This window comes from Lepisma saccharinum, chromosome 1 (genome assembly GCF_977018435.1).
Source record: "Lepisma saccharinum chromosome 1, izLepSacc3.1, whole genome shotgun sequence".
Taxonomy (NCBI): domain Eukaryota; kingdom Metazoa; phylum Arthropoda; class Insecta; order Zygentoma; family Lepismatidae; genus Lepisma; species Lepisma saccharinum.
Genome location: NC_139229.1, coordinates 206,358,324 through 206,374,991, shown reverse-complemented (window position 1 = coordinate 206,374,991; position 16,668 = coordinate 206,358,324). Strand labels below are relative to the sequence as shown.

The following is a 16,668-nucleotide window of genomic DNA, read 5'->3' as shown; positions in this document are numbered from 1 at the left end:
TTAACACCCTCAGTACAAGGCCACTGCAGCATGGAATTTGAAATTGGCGATGACCAATCATTGCCTGGCCAAGGGGGAACCACATTGACGCCACCCACACGGTCGGCGGCCATCTTGATGTCCGCCATCTTGAATTCAACTTCAGAATTTTAAATGGGAAGGGGGTCGTGCGACATATCAAAATGGGCTAGAATTTCAGTGTGACGCTTCAATTGAATTAAAAGTCCTTCACAGTGACAAGGCTAATGTTTATGTTCATAAGGAAGTTTATAAACAGAATATTCGATGCTTTTTATCTGATAACTAACTTTGGACAAAAACTGGTTCATAAGGTTCCCATAAGTGTTCTGGTGTTCTTCCCTATTGATAAAACTCTGTAAAAAGTACCTTCTTCCATAAGCAAGGATGAAAAAAACTGTTTATCTAACAAATCCAAGTAGCCCTAAGCATTTAAGGTTCCGTTGATGGAAAATTGACTAACCAATCGTGTTCCACACAGCACGTCACACCATTAACTTACCAACACTAACCATTCAGCTTTGATCTGTCAAAAATGGGTTATCAGATAAAAAGCATCGAATATTCTGTTTATAAACTTCCTTCTGAACATAAACATTAGCCTTGTCACTGTGAAGGACTTTTAATTCAATGGAAGCGTCACACTGTAAATTGTTCGCGACAACCATTCATAATGAGCAGCTCTTAATGGATGTATCCGATTAAAATAATGTGCAATGGCATGCGAACGTCTCTCCCTAGACGTCACTTTGATCTCGATGCATTACCGATGCGCTAAACAAATTTTAAGGCATTTTTCTAACACCTCGAAAAGGAGCTAATTGGTACAAGAATTCAGTCATAACATTTACTGGTTAAAGATACGTCGAAAAAACCTTCACCATTGCATTTTTCGTGAAATTATAGCCCATTTTGATATGTCGCACGACCCCCTTCCCATTTAAAATTCTGAAGTTGAATTCAAGATGGCTGCCGACCGTGTGGGTGGCGTCAATGTGGTTCCCCCTTGGCCTGATAAAGATTGGTCATCACCATTTTCATGTTGCGCGCTGCAGTGGCCTTGTACCGGGGGTGTTAAGTGACTTATTGAGCCACCCTGTAGAAATATAGAACAACATATAACTTATTTTAAACCTTTAAAACACGTGTCATTATTTTTTACAAATGTTTAAACGATTAAAACACATTGTTGTAGCGTTTTTTAGACTTGTTTTAAAACAATTTTGATAACTTATTTTAAACCTTTAAAATACACAACATTGATTTTTACAAATGTTTGAAACGTTTAAAATATAGTGTTGTAACTTTTTTTTAGACTTGATTAAAACACATTTTGATATTACTTGATATTTGATTCTTTGGTTATTTGCGTGTTTTGTAACTTTGTCTTTTTATACAATCCGTGTCATTTTGTTTATTGTGGCTGAAAATATATATTCAGTTACAAAGAAACATATCGTAATGAGTACCTGTGGGTCACGTTTAAAACACCTGGCTCTGTTTTCTTTTTTTTTTTTTTTTACAAGTGTTGAAAACATTTATAAAATTGAATAGTATACATATGAAACAGATTTGTCTCGCACTGGACACGCTGCACATAGCTGTTAATCAAGGGCGTACTTAGGAGGGCGGTCTAGGGGGTCCTGATCCCTACCTCTCGAAAGACTTACTAACGTAAGTACAAAAATTAAATAATGGAATAAAAAATCCCCACCTCCCGAAAGACTTACTAAGTACAAAAATGAAATATTGAAAAAAAAATAACTCAAATTAAATAATGAAAATATACTTGTTTAATCCAGGGTTATTTATTTCCGCCAAACTTATTGGAAGGCAATGATTATATTGGGATCATACGACTTTGAATTATAGTACCAAATAATATTTATGCAAGATTTATTACTACTTATAATATCATACTGTACATAAATTATTACCAAGAACTTTACTTTTCGTCAACTGGATCTAACATTTTTTATGTTCAATAAATGTTCAATTGTTTATCTATCTGACATTAATTTCCTTGTTCCTTGCCAAAGTTTTTTTTTATACATTATACATTTTTAAGCAAAACAGTGAATACGTGCTGTTTCACTATTCTTATGCTGTCCTTTTACCTATTCATGTAATAAAAATATAATATTGATTTGAATATTTGAATTAATTTAATATAATTATTTTAGTTTAAACCTTATTATTTTTATTTTGAGACACTTGCTTCGGACACTCTTACCGAAACATATTTCTAGATACGTGCCTCTAGTGTTAATGTCAGTATTTTGTTGCATTCACGATGAATGTATTTCAGAAAGCAGTGTCGCTAACGCGTGGATACTGTGGATTACTTTATCTTTCTCGAACAGCTTGCTTGTTTGATGCAATTTTTAGGGCCTCTCCTATGGTGCAGTGGTAGCGTCATTGCCTTGTAATCAAGGGGTCCCGGGTTCGATACTCGGTGGAGGCACAAGTGGTTCGGATCCCACTTTAAACTGTAGGTCCAGTCCCGATTAGCCTTACTGTGCAGAAAGTAGACTTACAACAACAACTCGAACAGCTTGCATGCGTAAATACGTATTTTAAGAAGTTAATTAAGTGTTTACTTTATAACTGGAGACAGTCATTCCTTGGATGATTAACATATTCCTTATTAATCGTCATTATTAGAAAATAAATCTTTTTAGCATTGTTTTAAAGCTTCATTTGTTTAAAACATGTTTTTGTGTGTTTGATTAAAACATGTTTAATACAAAAAACTGTTTTATTTATTTCCTTTTAACGGAGTATTTTACGTGAGCTGCCAACAAGCCGTCCATCCAGACTGATGCACGTCTCTACACCGCAGTGCTGTGGGGACGTGTATAGAGTTCGGCAGCAGAACGACCTTTGCGCACGGCCTTGCCAGCTGGCATAGTGGGGATGCGCCTTAAGGTACTTACAACTGCGATGGGTGGAATTGTGGATGGACTGATAACATACCGCTAATCGGCACCGTGAAAATAAATAATAATATTTGTGTGTTCACAAATAAATCATGTGACTCCCACTTACCGTTTTTTACTGTTTTCATTACATTATGGTTCATATAATTTCATTGTTAGACTAAATTATTTTTCACTATTGAGTTACAGTCTCCATAGACTAGCTGATTGGTTTCTTTGTTATCATTCAAGGCCCAGTGAACACACGGGATTTACTTTTAAAATTAATTTGATTTGATATAATACATTTTACATAATTAATTTACATTGCAGGCCAGATTGTCGCTACTAGCGAAGACAGCAGATCTTCCTGTAAACGTGAAAGTAGACTACCAGGGAAGAAGCGCTGACGTCAAGGGTAGAATGGCAGATAACAAAATCGGAATGTCCATGGTTGTTGACAGTCGGACAGGTTATCTCAGAGATGGACAGTGCAGCTTTCTAAACGCGAGTAAGTGGTTTCTTATAGGTCATAACGGAGTATTAAGGTAATCCTGTCGTAATTGTACAATGTGGAAGCTTTCTTACGATTTTTTCTCCCTGTTGTTATACGTGTGCACACTCTCATAAGAAAGAATAGTTTATATACTTCACTACAAAAGGTTGTGGTTGCACACTGAGACTGTCCCTATTCTCAAACTGTGATGTTCAATGTTAATGTTACTTATGTTATTAATGTTGCTTTAACTTATGCATGTTTGTTTTTATATATATTGTTATATTGCTCCTATCGCGCTGTATAAAGACTTTGTATCTGAAAAGAAAAAAAGAAGAAAACAAATTGTTGAAACCATAGCAACGAAGATCAATAAGTACTAAAATGGTGATGGAAGTGGTGAGATTTCCTGCGCCTGTATTATATTTGTTATAAATATAACGATTATCGTTATTTACCGCAATTTTATTTGCATTGGTAATCGTTCTGCAAGTTTAAACGCAGCGGCGGTTATCAAAAGTGGCGACCCAGAAGCCAGGATTATTAAAAAAGAGTGCAATTTTCTGACAGTGGTAAGAATGTCTGTTGCAACGGAACAGAATTTTTGTCATGTGCTGAAGTAAGACTTACATCACAATCTTCAGTGTGCCTTGTGTAACATATGTGTGAAGTTCATATTGAAAAGGTAAAACAAAGTAAATCTAAATCATCGCGTAAGGAAACAAACATTCAGTCTAATACAATGACTACTTACTTTGATGCTGGTAAACATGTAGTCGCTTCCAGTATTACGAATATCACAGAACATGATATTTGTGCTTCAAAACCTGACAAATTAGCTTGTTGCAATTATCCTCATAAGGATTTGAGGTATGTTCAATGTACACAGTGCTCGTCATGGCATCATACGAGCTTGTCTTAAACTTAGAGTCACTCACTGGACAATCTATTCGACTACACTGGAAAATTATTATTGTAAAAGTTGCAAGCCAGATTATTATCCTTTTAGTTTGCCAGCCTATCTAGAACTTCTTAACCCGAATTTTGGTGATTTATTAAGTACTTTAAGAGTATTCAATTACTTATGGTTGCTTCTAATGAAGATATGAAGTCCCAGTTAGAACAGTCTAATGCTGAAGAATCTATAAAATCTCAGTTAGAACAGACTAATGAGGAATTAAAATCACGAATGGATCTTACTAAACAGGATATGAAATTACAGTTAGATCAATCAAAGCAAGAATTTTCACAATTTAACAAGGATATTAAATCTCAGTTTGAGCAATTCATAGTAACCTAACTTCGAAATTTGAATTGTTTCATCAAGAAATTAATGCTGTTAACCAAAGCTTGGATAATTTGACTTCTGATGTTAAATCACATATAGATTCAATAGCTTCTGAATGTGTTAAGAAAAACGAACATTTGGAAAGTATTTTTAATAGCAACATTTCTCAAGTTTGTGCAGAACAAGAAGTGCAAGGGCAACAAATTTTAACAAATAAATATTTGATTATACAGTAGATACAAGAGACAAGGTTAGTGATCACGATAAATCTATCACAGAATTTTCATTCCAAATAACGGATCATATTTGTAAGTTGCTGGTAGTGAAAATGTACATTTCGGAACGTATATTACTGATTATCATAACAGGTTGCAACATATAGAATCTCGTGTTGACGTTTTACAAACTAATTATGCAAATTTTCAACGCAACACAAAAAAAAAGCTGAAACCTCCCCTTGCACATAATATTTCTCAAATTAAGACATCACATGAAAAGGCTAGAAATGCAGTTGACTCGGGAGTGACTAGTTCATCTAGTTATTCTGCTGGTGAATCTTCAACAACACATGTGAAAACAATGTTTGAAGAACCCAATGTTCGAAATCGTGTTAGTTGGAAGCGAAACAAAAGATTTCTTTCAACCTGCAATAAGGAACCTTATCGAAATAATGCGCGTGTCACCTAATAGTGTATGGTTTAGAGACACAAATAATCATGCGATTAACATGCAGACAACTTCTAGACTGGATTCTACTGTTACAAATTTTTGATAAACATTCTAATGTTCAACAATGTTGTACTGTTGATCGTGAAAATAGTTACATGAACCAGATGTGTACATGCTCTCGAGAACCTAACCATCCTGTTGATCATCTTAATGTTCCTGGCGAAACGTGCGGATTTTCTCATATTTCTTCCTTGCAGAATGAGACCTGCAGACCATGGTTCCAAGTTGAAAGACCTGATGTAATTAATGACTGGCACAAGTTGTCGAAATGCTGAAATTGGTGTTAATGAGGCAAATACAAATAACAATTACGTACTGTGATAATCCACAAAGTCAGTGTGATCGTTGTATTTCTCCAACGTCTTTACCTGTAATTACTGTTTGGGATAGAGGAAGCAGATATTTGAAGATAAATGAACTGTCTCATTTACCCAAAGTTTCTGGGAAAATAGAAGACCAATCGTCTCGAGAATATCTAGAACACCTTAATTCTATGCTTGATCTTATGGACATTACAATTAACAAAAGGCTACAGAGTATTCTGCAGTTTCACCAATCGAGCTGCATACTGGTATAGAACTCAGAAGCGTATGTTTTCTTGATATGATCATTTTCAACGGGAATTCATGAAACAGTTTGCAAGTCCGGAAATAATACAGTCTCAGTTGTCAGTATTAAGGCACAGGAAATATCGGGTGGGCTGAAAAGTTCGTAGGCTGACTCATAGATGGCGTTACTAGAATTAAATCCATGTGATTTTTACTTAGTACTAACCTTCAAAAGATACGTGTATAAATTTCACAGCTGCCGGATAATTAGTTCGTGAGATATAGCATTGTGAGTGAAGCAGCTTTTGTTATTGTGAAAAAATGGATAAAAAAGAATTTCGTGTGTTAATAAAGCATTGCTTTTTGTCGAAAAAAATACTGTTGAAGCCAAGGCTTGGCTTGATAAACATTATTCGGACTCTGCACCAGGAAAATCAACCGTTGAGAAGTGGTTTGCTAAATTTAAACGAGGCGAAATGAGCATCGAAGACGATGCACGCAGTGGACGCCCCAAAGAGGCTGTTACCGACGAAAACATCAAAAAAGTCCACAAAATAATTTTAAATGATCGTAAAGTGAAGTTGATCGAGATAACTGAGACTTTAAAAATATCAAAGGAACGTGTTGGACATATTGTGCATGAATATTTGAACATGCGAAAGCTGTGTGCAAAATGGGTGCCGCGCGTGCTCACAATCGATCAAAAGCAACAACGTTTTGATGATTCGGAGCAATGTTTAGCGATATTCAACCGTAATAAACACGAATTTTTCCGTCGATATATTACAGTGGATGAAACATGGCTCCATAACTACACTCCAGAGTCCAATCGACAGTCAGCCGAGTGGACTGCACGTGATGAACCGAATCCAAAGCGTGGAAAGACGCAACAGTCGGCTGGCAAGGTTATGGCATCAGTATTCTGGGATGCTCATGGAATTATATTCATCGATTACCTCAAAAAGGGCCAGACCATCAACAGCGATTATTACATAGCGTTGTTGGAGCGTTTAAAGGATGAAATCACGAAAAAACGGCCCCATTTGAAGAAGAAAAAAGTGCTGTTTCATCAAGACAATGCACCGTGTCACAAATCAATGAAAACGATGACAAAATTATATGAATTAGACTACGAATTGCTTCCCCATCCACCATATTCTCCAGATCTGGCCCCCAGTGACTTTTTCCTGTTTGCAGACCTTAAGAGAATGCTCGCTGGAAAGAAATTTAGCACTGATGAAGAGGTAATCGCCGAAACTGAGGCCTATTTTGAGGCTAAAGAGAAATCGTACTATAAAAATTGCATCGAAAAATTGTATGACCGCTATAATCGTTGTATCGCCCTCGAAGGCAACTATATTGAATAATAAAATCGAATTTTGTCAAAAAAATATTTTTTACTATGTTAGCCTACGAACTTTTCAGCCCAACTGTTATGATCGTGCAGTACATGGTGATTTAGAAAGTTTCGCGTTGAAAACATATTCCAATTATTGCAATTTAGTTGAGAACCCAAACGAATTGGATATTATTAAATTAGTTATTAGCCAGTTACGAAATAATAAAGCTAATAACATAACTCGTCATGAGATACGTTCTATGGACCAGTTCACAACTATGTTAAGGAGATTTGATGTTGTCCGAACTAGCAGAAGAGAATTTATTTTCCTACCAGAAGAAACTGATAATAATAATAAGGTTAATAAACACAACAAGAATTCTGAAATTATGATATCAAATTTTTTGTCAAGCAAATAAATGTTATACACAACAAAAAAACTTGCTCGTCTTCTACTTATACTTCGTCGATGGATGATCAAGTACCCTTTACTAATGAATTTGGCAATACTAACTCAAGATATGGGCGGTTTAGAGATAGCAATGGAGGTTTTAGAGGACGTACAAATAATCGAGGTTATTCAGGATTTTCATACAATAACAGAAATAATTTCAGATTCCAAAGAAATAATGCATATTCTGGTATGTCCGGTTGCATTACAAAACAGGAATTATAATCAGGATTAACTTCTCAGTTACGTACCTAATAGTACGTAGGATTTTCTACAATAGGCAAGCGCAATATTCAAGTGAGCCTGCTGTCGCTTCTACTTACAGTCAACCTGTTAATGTGACTTCATTACAACCACAAAATGCATCTACGACTTCTGGAATATCAAATTCTCCTTCTGGAAATGTATCAAGAAGCACGACAATCTGGTATTGGAACATCTTCCCAATCAACAACTAATTTAAATTAAGGGAGCGGATGGAAGTGCCTTGTTCTCTCTGCTTTCTTTCAGAGGGGCCAATCACGAAGCCTTTCAATGTCAATACAGACGGTTCTATGGAAAGACTCAACTGAATATTCTGAAGAAGGACAACGTATAATTTAATACGTTAGCAGATCTGTTAAAGTCAATGAGTTATCATACAATACTGACGAGATTGAAGGCTTAGCAATATTATTCGCTTTTGAAAAATTCTACATTTATATGGCTGGAACTGAGGTGAAATTGCTTACTGATCATCAATCCTTATCTTGGCTAGAATCTACTAAAACTTTGAATCCACGATTAAATCGTTGGTGTTTGAAATTACAAATGTTTGATTATACTGTACATCACGTGCCGGGAAAATCTAATGAAGCTGCAGATACTTTAAGTAGATATCCTGATTTATGTACAGGTTTTCCAACTCTATCAGAACTACAGGGTGTCTGATAAGTATTAGCGCAAACTGACACAGGTGAAAGTACACGATAATAGAAGCAAAAAAAGTGTCAGTAAACATGGCTCTGCAAACGAGCCGTTTTTGAGATAGTCGCGAATGTGTGATTACAAGCCGCCACTGACTTCAAGTTGGTAACATGCTAATAATGTGTGCGAATGTGTGGTTACAAGCCGTCATTGATTGTATTTTGTAAACACCGAGTGCTTTACTCCTTGCGCGGTCCGAGGTTTGCTCTTTGTTTACAAATCAGAACGTTTCCCAGATGTGGCGTTGTAATCAAACAGAACATTTCCGAGAAGTGGCGTTGCAATCAAACAGAACATTTCCGAGAGGTGACGTTGAATGGGTACAATCAGTACACTGTCTAATCGTACTGTGGGAGTCACGTCAGTTGTGCTGGACTGCATAGTGAAAATGGAACCTTACAGCAACGAAGAGTATGCGGATATGCATTTTGTGCATGGTTAGGCTAACGGGAATACACGGGAGGCTGCACGCTTGTACCAAGAAAAATTCCCTGCTCGAAGGCACCCCGAGAGTCGCACATTTACTAGGGTACATCAGCGCCTCAAATAACATGGGAGCTTCGAACATGGTAGGAGAGCAGGTAGACCTGCACGCATTACGCCTGACGTTGAGGATATGGGGTTGGAAGCAGTAGAAAGAACACTCTCCAGGAAACTCGACGAGGAGAATTGCCGCATAAGTGCATGTAAGCCGCAGTAGTGTATGGAGAATTTTACATCGCAATTCACACTACCCTTACCACCTCCAACGAGTTCAGTGTCTCAGTGATACGGATTGTGTTACTAGAGTGACGTTTTGTTAGTGGATGCAACAACAGGTTGTACTCAACCCTCGTTTTGCAAGTAACATTTTATTTACAGACGAAGCGGGGTTCACACGCGATGGTATTTTTAATTTTCATAATTCTCATTTTTGGAGTGTACTAAACCCACATGCTGTTCATGAGGCACCACATCAGCAACGTTTCTCATTGAATGATGTGTGGTTCACACATTCTTCCAAGAAGACTCAATGGACCGAGGTACCTTCGGTTTTTGCGGCATGATCTTCCAGGATTGCTTGAGGATGTTCAACTTGATCCACGTCAGAGTATGTGGTACATGCATGATGGAGCACCGGCACATTTTTCTGCTGCTGTGAGACGACATCTAACACACAGATATCATCAAAGATAGATAGGTCGAGGCGGGCCTGTACCGTGGCCTCCAAGGTCACCGAATCTAAATCCTTTGGATTCTTGTGTCTGGGGTCACCTCAAAAGCGTAGTGTACAACACTCCCGTTGACACGGTTGAAGAACTGGAACAGAGAATTGTACATGCTTGTGACCAATTCCGAAATGATCCGGGGGTGTTCGAAAGAATTCGAAACTCAATAAGGAATAGCGTACAGTATTGCATCCAGATGGAAGGACGACACTTTGAACACCTCCTTTAACAGGTCCGAGTGTACAGTAATTGTAACGTAGAACATACTAAAGTAGTGCTGTATTCCTTGTTAAAGTAAGTAGAATGTTCAATAAAAGCAATGAGATCTCCTGATTTTTCATACTGTATTAATGGTATTTTACCAACTAGGACGACGTTTATAAACACTGAAGTCAGTGACGACTTGTACCCACACATTCGCACACATTATTAGCATTTTACCAACTAGGACGACGTTTACAAACAATGAAGTCAGTGGCGGCTTGTAATCACACATTCGCAATTATCTCGAAAACATCTCGTTTGCAGAGCCATGTTTACTGAGACTTTTTTGCTTATATTATCGTCTACTTTCACCTGTGTCAGTTTGCGCTATTACTTTTGAGACGCCCTGTATATGTAAATAACATAAGTCTTGATTTTCTTGACGAAGCACATTTTGGCAAGAAAGTCAAAATTCGGATTTTTATTGCAGTGCCATTGTACAAAAGTTACAAAGTGAGAATTTGTCAAGGAATATAAAAAGGCAATATTCGATTCAAAATAATATATTATTCTTGAAGCATTTGAAAGAGGATAATTGGAAACTTGTAGTGCTTACGGTTGTTGTGCCCAAAATTCCTTATAAATTACATGACTCACAAGGTCATTTTGGATACTACAAACTATTTAATAAGTGCAGGAGTTTATACTTATTATTGGCCTAAATGAAAGCTAAAGTGTAAATCACCAACCCTGAGACCTTCTGTAAACAAACCGTCTCACCGATTCGATGTATCACTCCGCGTCAGCTGATTCATGACCGCTGACTACCGCATAGAACTCGCCATGTTGAAAGTGGCACTACTTCTTTGCTGTTCACATAATTATTTTTAGAAAATAACCAATGTTATAAAATATCATTATGTACACAAATCTCTAAGCTCATTGAAAGTTACAATGCATATTCCTACAAAATGTTCACACTTATCTTGCCTTGCCATGTCACCAAGTTATTTTACGAAGTGCACTATATTTGGCGGAACAAAAATCGTTATTAGGATGCTTGTCAAAGTTTCCAACCGCAATAAATTTACGAACTTCCTTTGTCTTGTTTTGATCATTATCATCAATATATTTATTGGACTTACAGCATTGCATACGGCTGTTTATGCCCATTATATATTTTATTTACATAAGATACAATTTACATGAAATCTACAAACAAATTTCAAATACACTCCTATCTACATATATCAAACCTTAGAAATATACATTACCATGTTATATCATTTTGTCTAAAGAAATGCAAGTAAAATATATTCAATTTGCATGCAAGAAAGAAGCCAAATTTATGGGAAATGATTACTGGTGCAAAGAGTTAACCACAAAAGTTAAGCAATAAGTACAAAAGAAAGAGCATAGGCTTTAAAGTGAGACGTCATTTGCGGCAGCGTATCCCATACTACAAATTGGCCGTTGTTTTACCTTACGTAATGAATCCTGTAACAACGCTGGATTTTCGTGTGGATTATTTTACTTCTATGAGTTTGCAATGCTTTCTGCATGCAGGTGGTTTTGTTTACAGAAGGTCTCAGGGTTGGTGATTTGAACTTTAGTATCAAGCAGTTTTTGAACGACTGTTTATCATGCGCGTAAATTAAACAAGCTTACACAGAAATTAATAAGGCTGAATTGCATGTATATTCTACTACTCCTTGTTGGACCGTTACCCAATTCACAAGGATATAGTTACATATTAACATTATTTGACACGATGTCCAAATTTTTAATGGCATATCCGTTAAGGAAGGCAACGTCACGTGAAATAATTAACAAATTCAAGCTCCAATATTTTTATCACTATCCGGCATGTAAGGTTATATTGTCAGACAACGGTTCCCAATTTAAATCGCAAGAGTGGAAGTTATATATGGATGATAGTAACATAAAACATATCACCACATCAGTTTATTCGCCTTTCGCAAATCCTGTGGAAAGGTACAACAAAGAGTTAATACGATTGTTGCGATTATATACTTCTCAAAATCATCAGGACTGGGAAAAATAGTTGAATCATGTAACAGGACTTCTAAATAATTCAGTTTCGGAAATAAAAGGTTTCACACCTAATGAACGTTTCCTCCATCATGAATTAAGGATTTTATTATCAATAAAATTAACTGGCCAGATGATTTAAAGTTAGTGCCCTGGAAACATAAGTGTTTTATCGCCAAAGCACGTATTAAGGAAAGATATAAGTCCAAACGTAGTGAATGTGATGCAAATATATTGACGGGGGAGGCACATAGTTGTTTAGTATACATACAGTACAGTATATACAGTAATTTACAATGTATTTCGTTCTATGGCTACAACAAAATGGGGAAGTCATCCTAGTACCATGATGAATTTTTACAAAAACTATTACAAACCAACAATAGAATACGGGATTATAGTCTTTAATACAATTTCGGAACATGTATTTCGACCTTTGGAAGTAATGCAGAGGAAAGTTCTACGAAAGTGTCTAGGACTGATGAAGAGTACTCGCAATGTTGCTGTATACATGGAAGCATGCGAATGGAACTTAAGTTATAGGAAAAGAGAAATGTCTATTAAATATCTGTTAAAAACAATGTCAGAAGTTAATCATCCGTTTAACGACATTCTATTCGACTTGGTTGAATTATATGATACAGGCAAAATTAATAACTGCGAAGATATAGGATGGGTGCAATTATATAATGAGTACTATGAGGATCATCAAAAATTATTGAAAGTAAGGAGTAAGCCCATATATACTCTAGATTTTCCCGTTTGTGAATATAGATATATTTATTTTCCTGAACAATATACAAAATATGATTACATGGAAAGATGGAAAGATTATTACTTTATATATACAGACGGTTCAAAAAGTAGTCAAAATGTAGGATGTGCTGTTTATGATGTACAGAAGAAGGAATCAATTATGATACATTTACCGGAAGATTTTTCCATTTTTACAGCTGAAGCTTATGCAGTTTACCAAGCACTAATTTATACATATAAATTGGAAGAAAAAATATATTAATATTAACGGATTCCAAAAGTGTATTATATTCAATTCAGTCCAATTATGATTTATTATTTAAATGCTCCCCATACATTATAAACTGTGTAAAAACTTTACAAAATTTAAGGAGCAGGGGAAAGATAATTCATTTAACCTGGGTTAAAGCACATTGTCAAAATTTAGGAAATGATATGGCAGATTTGTATGCTAAACAAGCTAGGGTAATTCAACCTGTACTGGAGCTGAAAACCTGGTACACAGACCTTCTACCGAGGGTGAAGAAAAAGTTGAAGGAATACTGGACGGAATGGTGCAAAGGTGAATTCCAAAATGCAGGCAGATTTTATCAGAGGATAGCTAATTTCAATAGACTGAGGCCTTGGTTTACAAAAGTTCAAGGTTCACGGAATGTGATAGTATTACTAAATCGTATTAGGTCAGGACATACAACTACTAAAAGTCATTTACAAAAAATCCGGATTGTACAAAACCCAAACTGTACATGTGGCAACAAGGAAGATATACACCATATCATATTTGAGTGTAATAGATACACACAAGAAAGAGAGACATTCTATAAAACTCTTATAAACTGTGAAATTCCATTTCCTCAGTGTTTGGAATCTTTGATTTGTGAACCTAACCTTACAGTTAGATATATATTGTTATCTTTTTTTAGAAAATGTGGCTTAACTATTTAGTAGAAAAAAAATTGTTCATAGTATCTTTTAATAATAATATACTAAAAATGTAAGTTTATGTACAGTACATATGTAGATATGGGAAAAACTGCTTAGCGGTAACTCCCAAGTAAAATGTAAATAAATAAAAAAAATCAAGAAATTTAATTGTCCTGAAGAATTGCTTAAACTAATGTAATTGTTATGAAGTGATGCATAAGTAGATGTAAATTCGGACACTAAGATGACATTTTCAGAACTTTAGTAAAAAGAGTATTGAAAATTTGTGAATTGGTTCATTATGTTAAGTGAACTTTCTCATTATCCTGTCGAGTGTATATTAAAAAGAGGACTCAAAACTTAGGTATTTAAAAAAAATGTTATGTTCACTTTTTTACCAGGAGAAGGAGAGAGATTAAGACTGTCCCTATTCTCAAACTGTGATGTTCAATGTTAATGTTATTTATATTATTAATGTTGCTTTAACTTATGCATGTTTGTTTTTATATATATTGTTATATTGCTCCTATCGCGCTTTATAAAAGACTTTGTATCTAAAAAGGAAAAAGAAGAAAACAAATTGTTGTAACCATAGCAACGAAAATCAATAAGTACTAAAAATGGTGATGGAAGTGGTGAGATTTCCTGCGCCTGTATTATATATGTTATAAATATAACGATTGCATTGGTAACCGTTCTGCAAGTTTAAGCGTAGCGGCGGTTATCAACACATAATCTATATATACATACAAGGTGCTTTTTTATGGCAGTACACAACGGTACGCCGTACGGCACCTTTTTACAGGTGAGAATAAGACTAATAACTTATTTATTTTGATTTTTTGATTTGGTGTTTCAAGTCCACTTTATGAACAGTAAGGCTAATCGGGACTGGACCTACAGTTTAAAGTAGGATCCGAACCACTTGTGCCTCCACCAGGTATCGAACAAAACTAATAACATTTTATATTAAAGAAAAATGTATGTATGTGTAATTGGATGCTCTATCATTTATGAGCATACGACAATATATTGAATAGTTCTTACCATGAACACAGTAAGGGAACTTTCAGACCGACGCGACACGCGACAAGTGTCGCTTAGAAATTAACCCTCAGAAATAAATGCAACTTTTCGTACCGAAGCGACACAACAATATGCCCTTGTAGCTTGCCTATATTGTTCATGCTGGGCCATTTTCTCAATATCGTGAGTGCATCGTGTCGCCACGATTTGGTGGTAGCGAGTGCGCAGTGAATGATTTTCAGCAGACTTCATGTTTCTTGTCTCTTGTTACTTAAGGTGTTATATCACCATGTCGCCTGTCGCTTCATACTGAAGGCTCCCTTACGCACCATTGGCTTAACTGTGACTGAAAGATGGATTAACTTTAAGGGTGATCCTGATCCTGATCCTTGCTAAAGCTTCGGTGGTAACAAACATCCAGGTGATCTGAAGAAAACCACGGAAAAAACATAATCCAAGGCCACTGATAGATTAGTAAGGGAAATTCATCTTTGGACATAAACGTTATGCAATTCAGAATTTTAGTTGCAGTTTGAAATAAGCGATGACATTTTTAAGTTCACAAAACGCATTTTTAGGGTCTCGAGAATACCAAGAAGAAGAAACAACAAACGGCTTTGATTCAAATTCTGATTGATAAAAATTGTTTAACGGAAGAATCGATACCGAAAAAAGATTTTGAAATCAGGAACCGAAAAACTGATTTTATGATATGTCAATAACTTTATGACAGCAATAAAGTAAGTCTTGGACGACATAATCCATTTCTCTCACGAGCAAGATCTGAGCTTGGTTCACTATTTTTTTTTTCTTTAACCGTATAATTTCCTCACGAAACAACGTAAAACTCAACTCTATAACAATTCACGTAAATTGTCAGATCACATTAAGACAGAAAAATCCCCCCCACCCCAAAAAAAAAAAATCGTGAGACTTGAAGATTTCGGAGACTTAGGATGGAAATTTTTCAAAATAAGTGTTAAAACTAAAGCCAGTGGTACCGACTTTTCAAAACGCTAGAAGATGCTGACACTTGAGGAGTACCTTGGCCAGAATTTTTTTATTGCCTTAGCCAACGCAATTTTCTAACAGATGTAATCCAATGTGGACACTATTGTATTTAGGTACATTTTACATTGTCATTGTAGATAATTAATTACTCTGATTTATTGAACTTCTGTTTTGTTCATTTAGGTCCAGTTCAGCTTGACGTTGCCCTGCTGGAGCCAATAATCCAGGTAGTGGACACAACAGTCAACAGCGTAATTCGCGATCTGGCGAAGACCGTGGCCGACGCTGCAGGGTACGCCGTCCTCATCCCGGCAACCGAAATAGCATGCGAGGCTCTCACCACCATCCCAGGACCTAAAATCATCATCAAATTCTGAGCCACAAGGACATATGATTTTCATATGTTGTAGTGATAACTTGATATATGTTGAAATAAATTTGTTTATTGTGAGATTGTTTAATGAAAAGTAATTCATTATGTTGCAATTCCATTGCAAAAATTCTATCCATATTGCATACGCTGTATGTGATTATGATGGGTGTCTATTCGTATGTGTGTCATAAGAAGCATGGACGTTGCTAAAAAAATTTGTAAGGGGGGAAAGGATCAGGCACATGGTATAAAATTGATTAGTGGATATAATCAAATAGCAATTACTTTTATTTTATTGTTAATTATTATTATTATTATTACAATTCTTATATAATTACATCATTGAAGATACACTTCTATT

At 35.8% G+C, this 16,668-nt stretch overlaps 1 protein-coding gene across 1 annotated transcript in view; it reads left to right on the top strand.

The window, feature by feature from the left end:
* LOC145988514 (uncharacterized) overlaps positions 1-16,311 on the top strand; it is a 28,456-nt gene extending 12,145 nt beyond the window's left edge. The window contains exons 4-5 of the mRNA XM_083123403.1: positions 3,270-3,447; positions 16,118-16,311. Of these exons, the coding sequence (XP_082979529.1) occupies positions 3,270-3,447; positions 16,118-16,311 (372 nt within the window). The remainder of the gene's footprint in view (positions 1-3,269; positions 3,448-16,117) is intronic.
* The last annotated feature ends 357 nt before the right edge of the window (positions 16,312-16,668 follow it).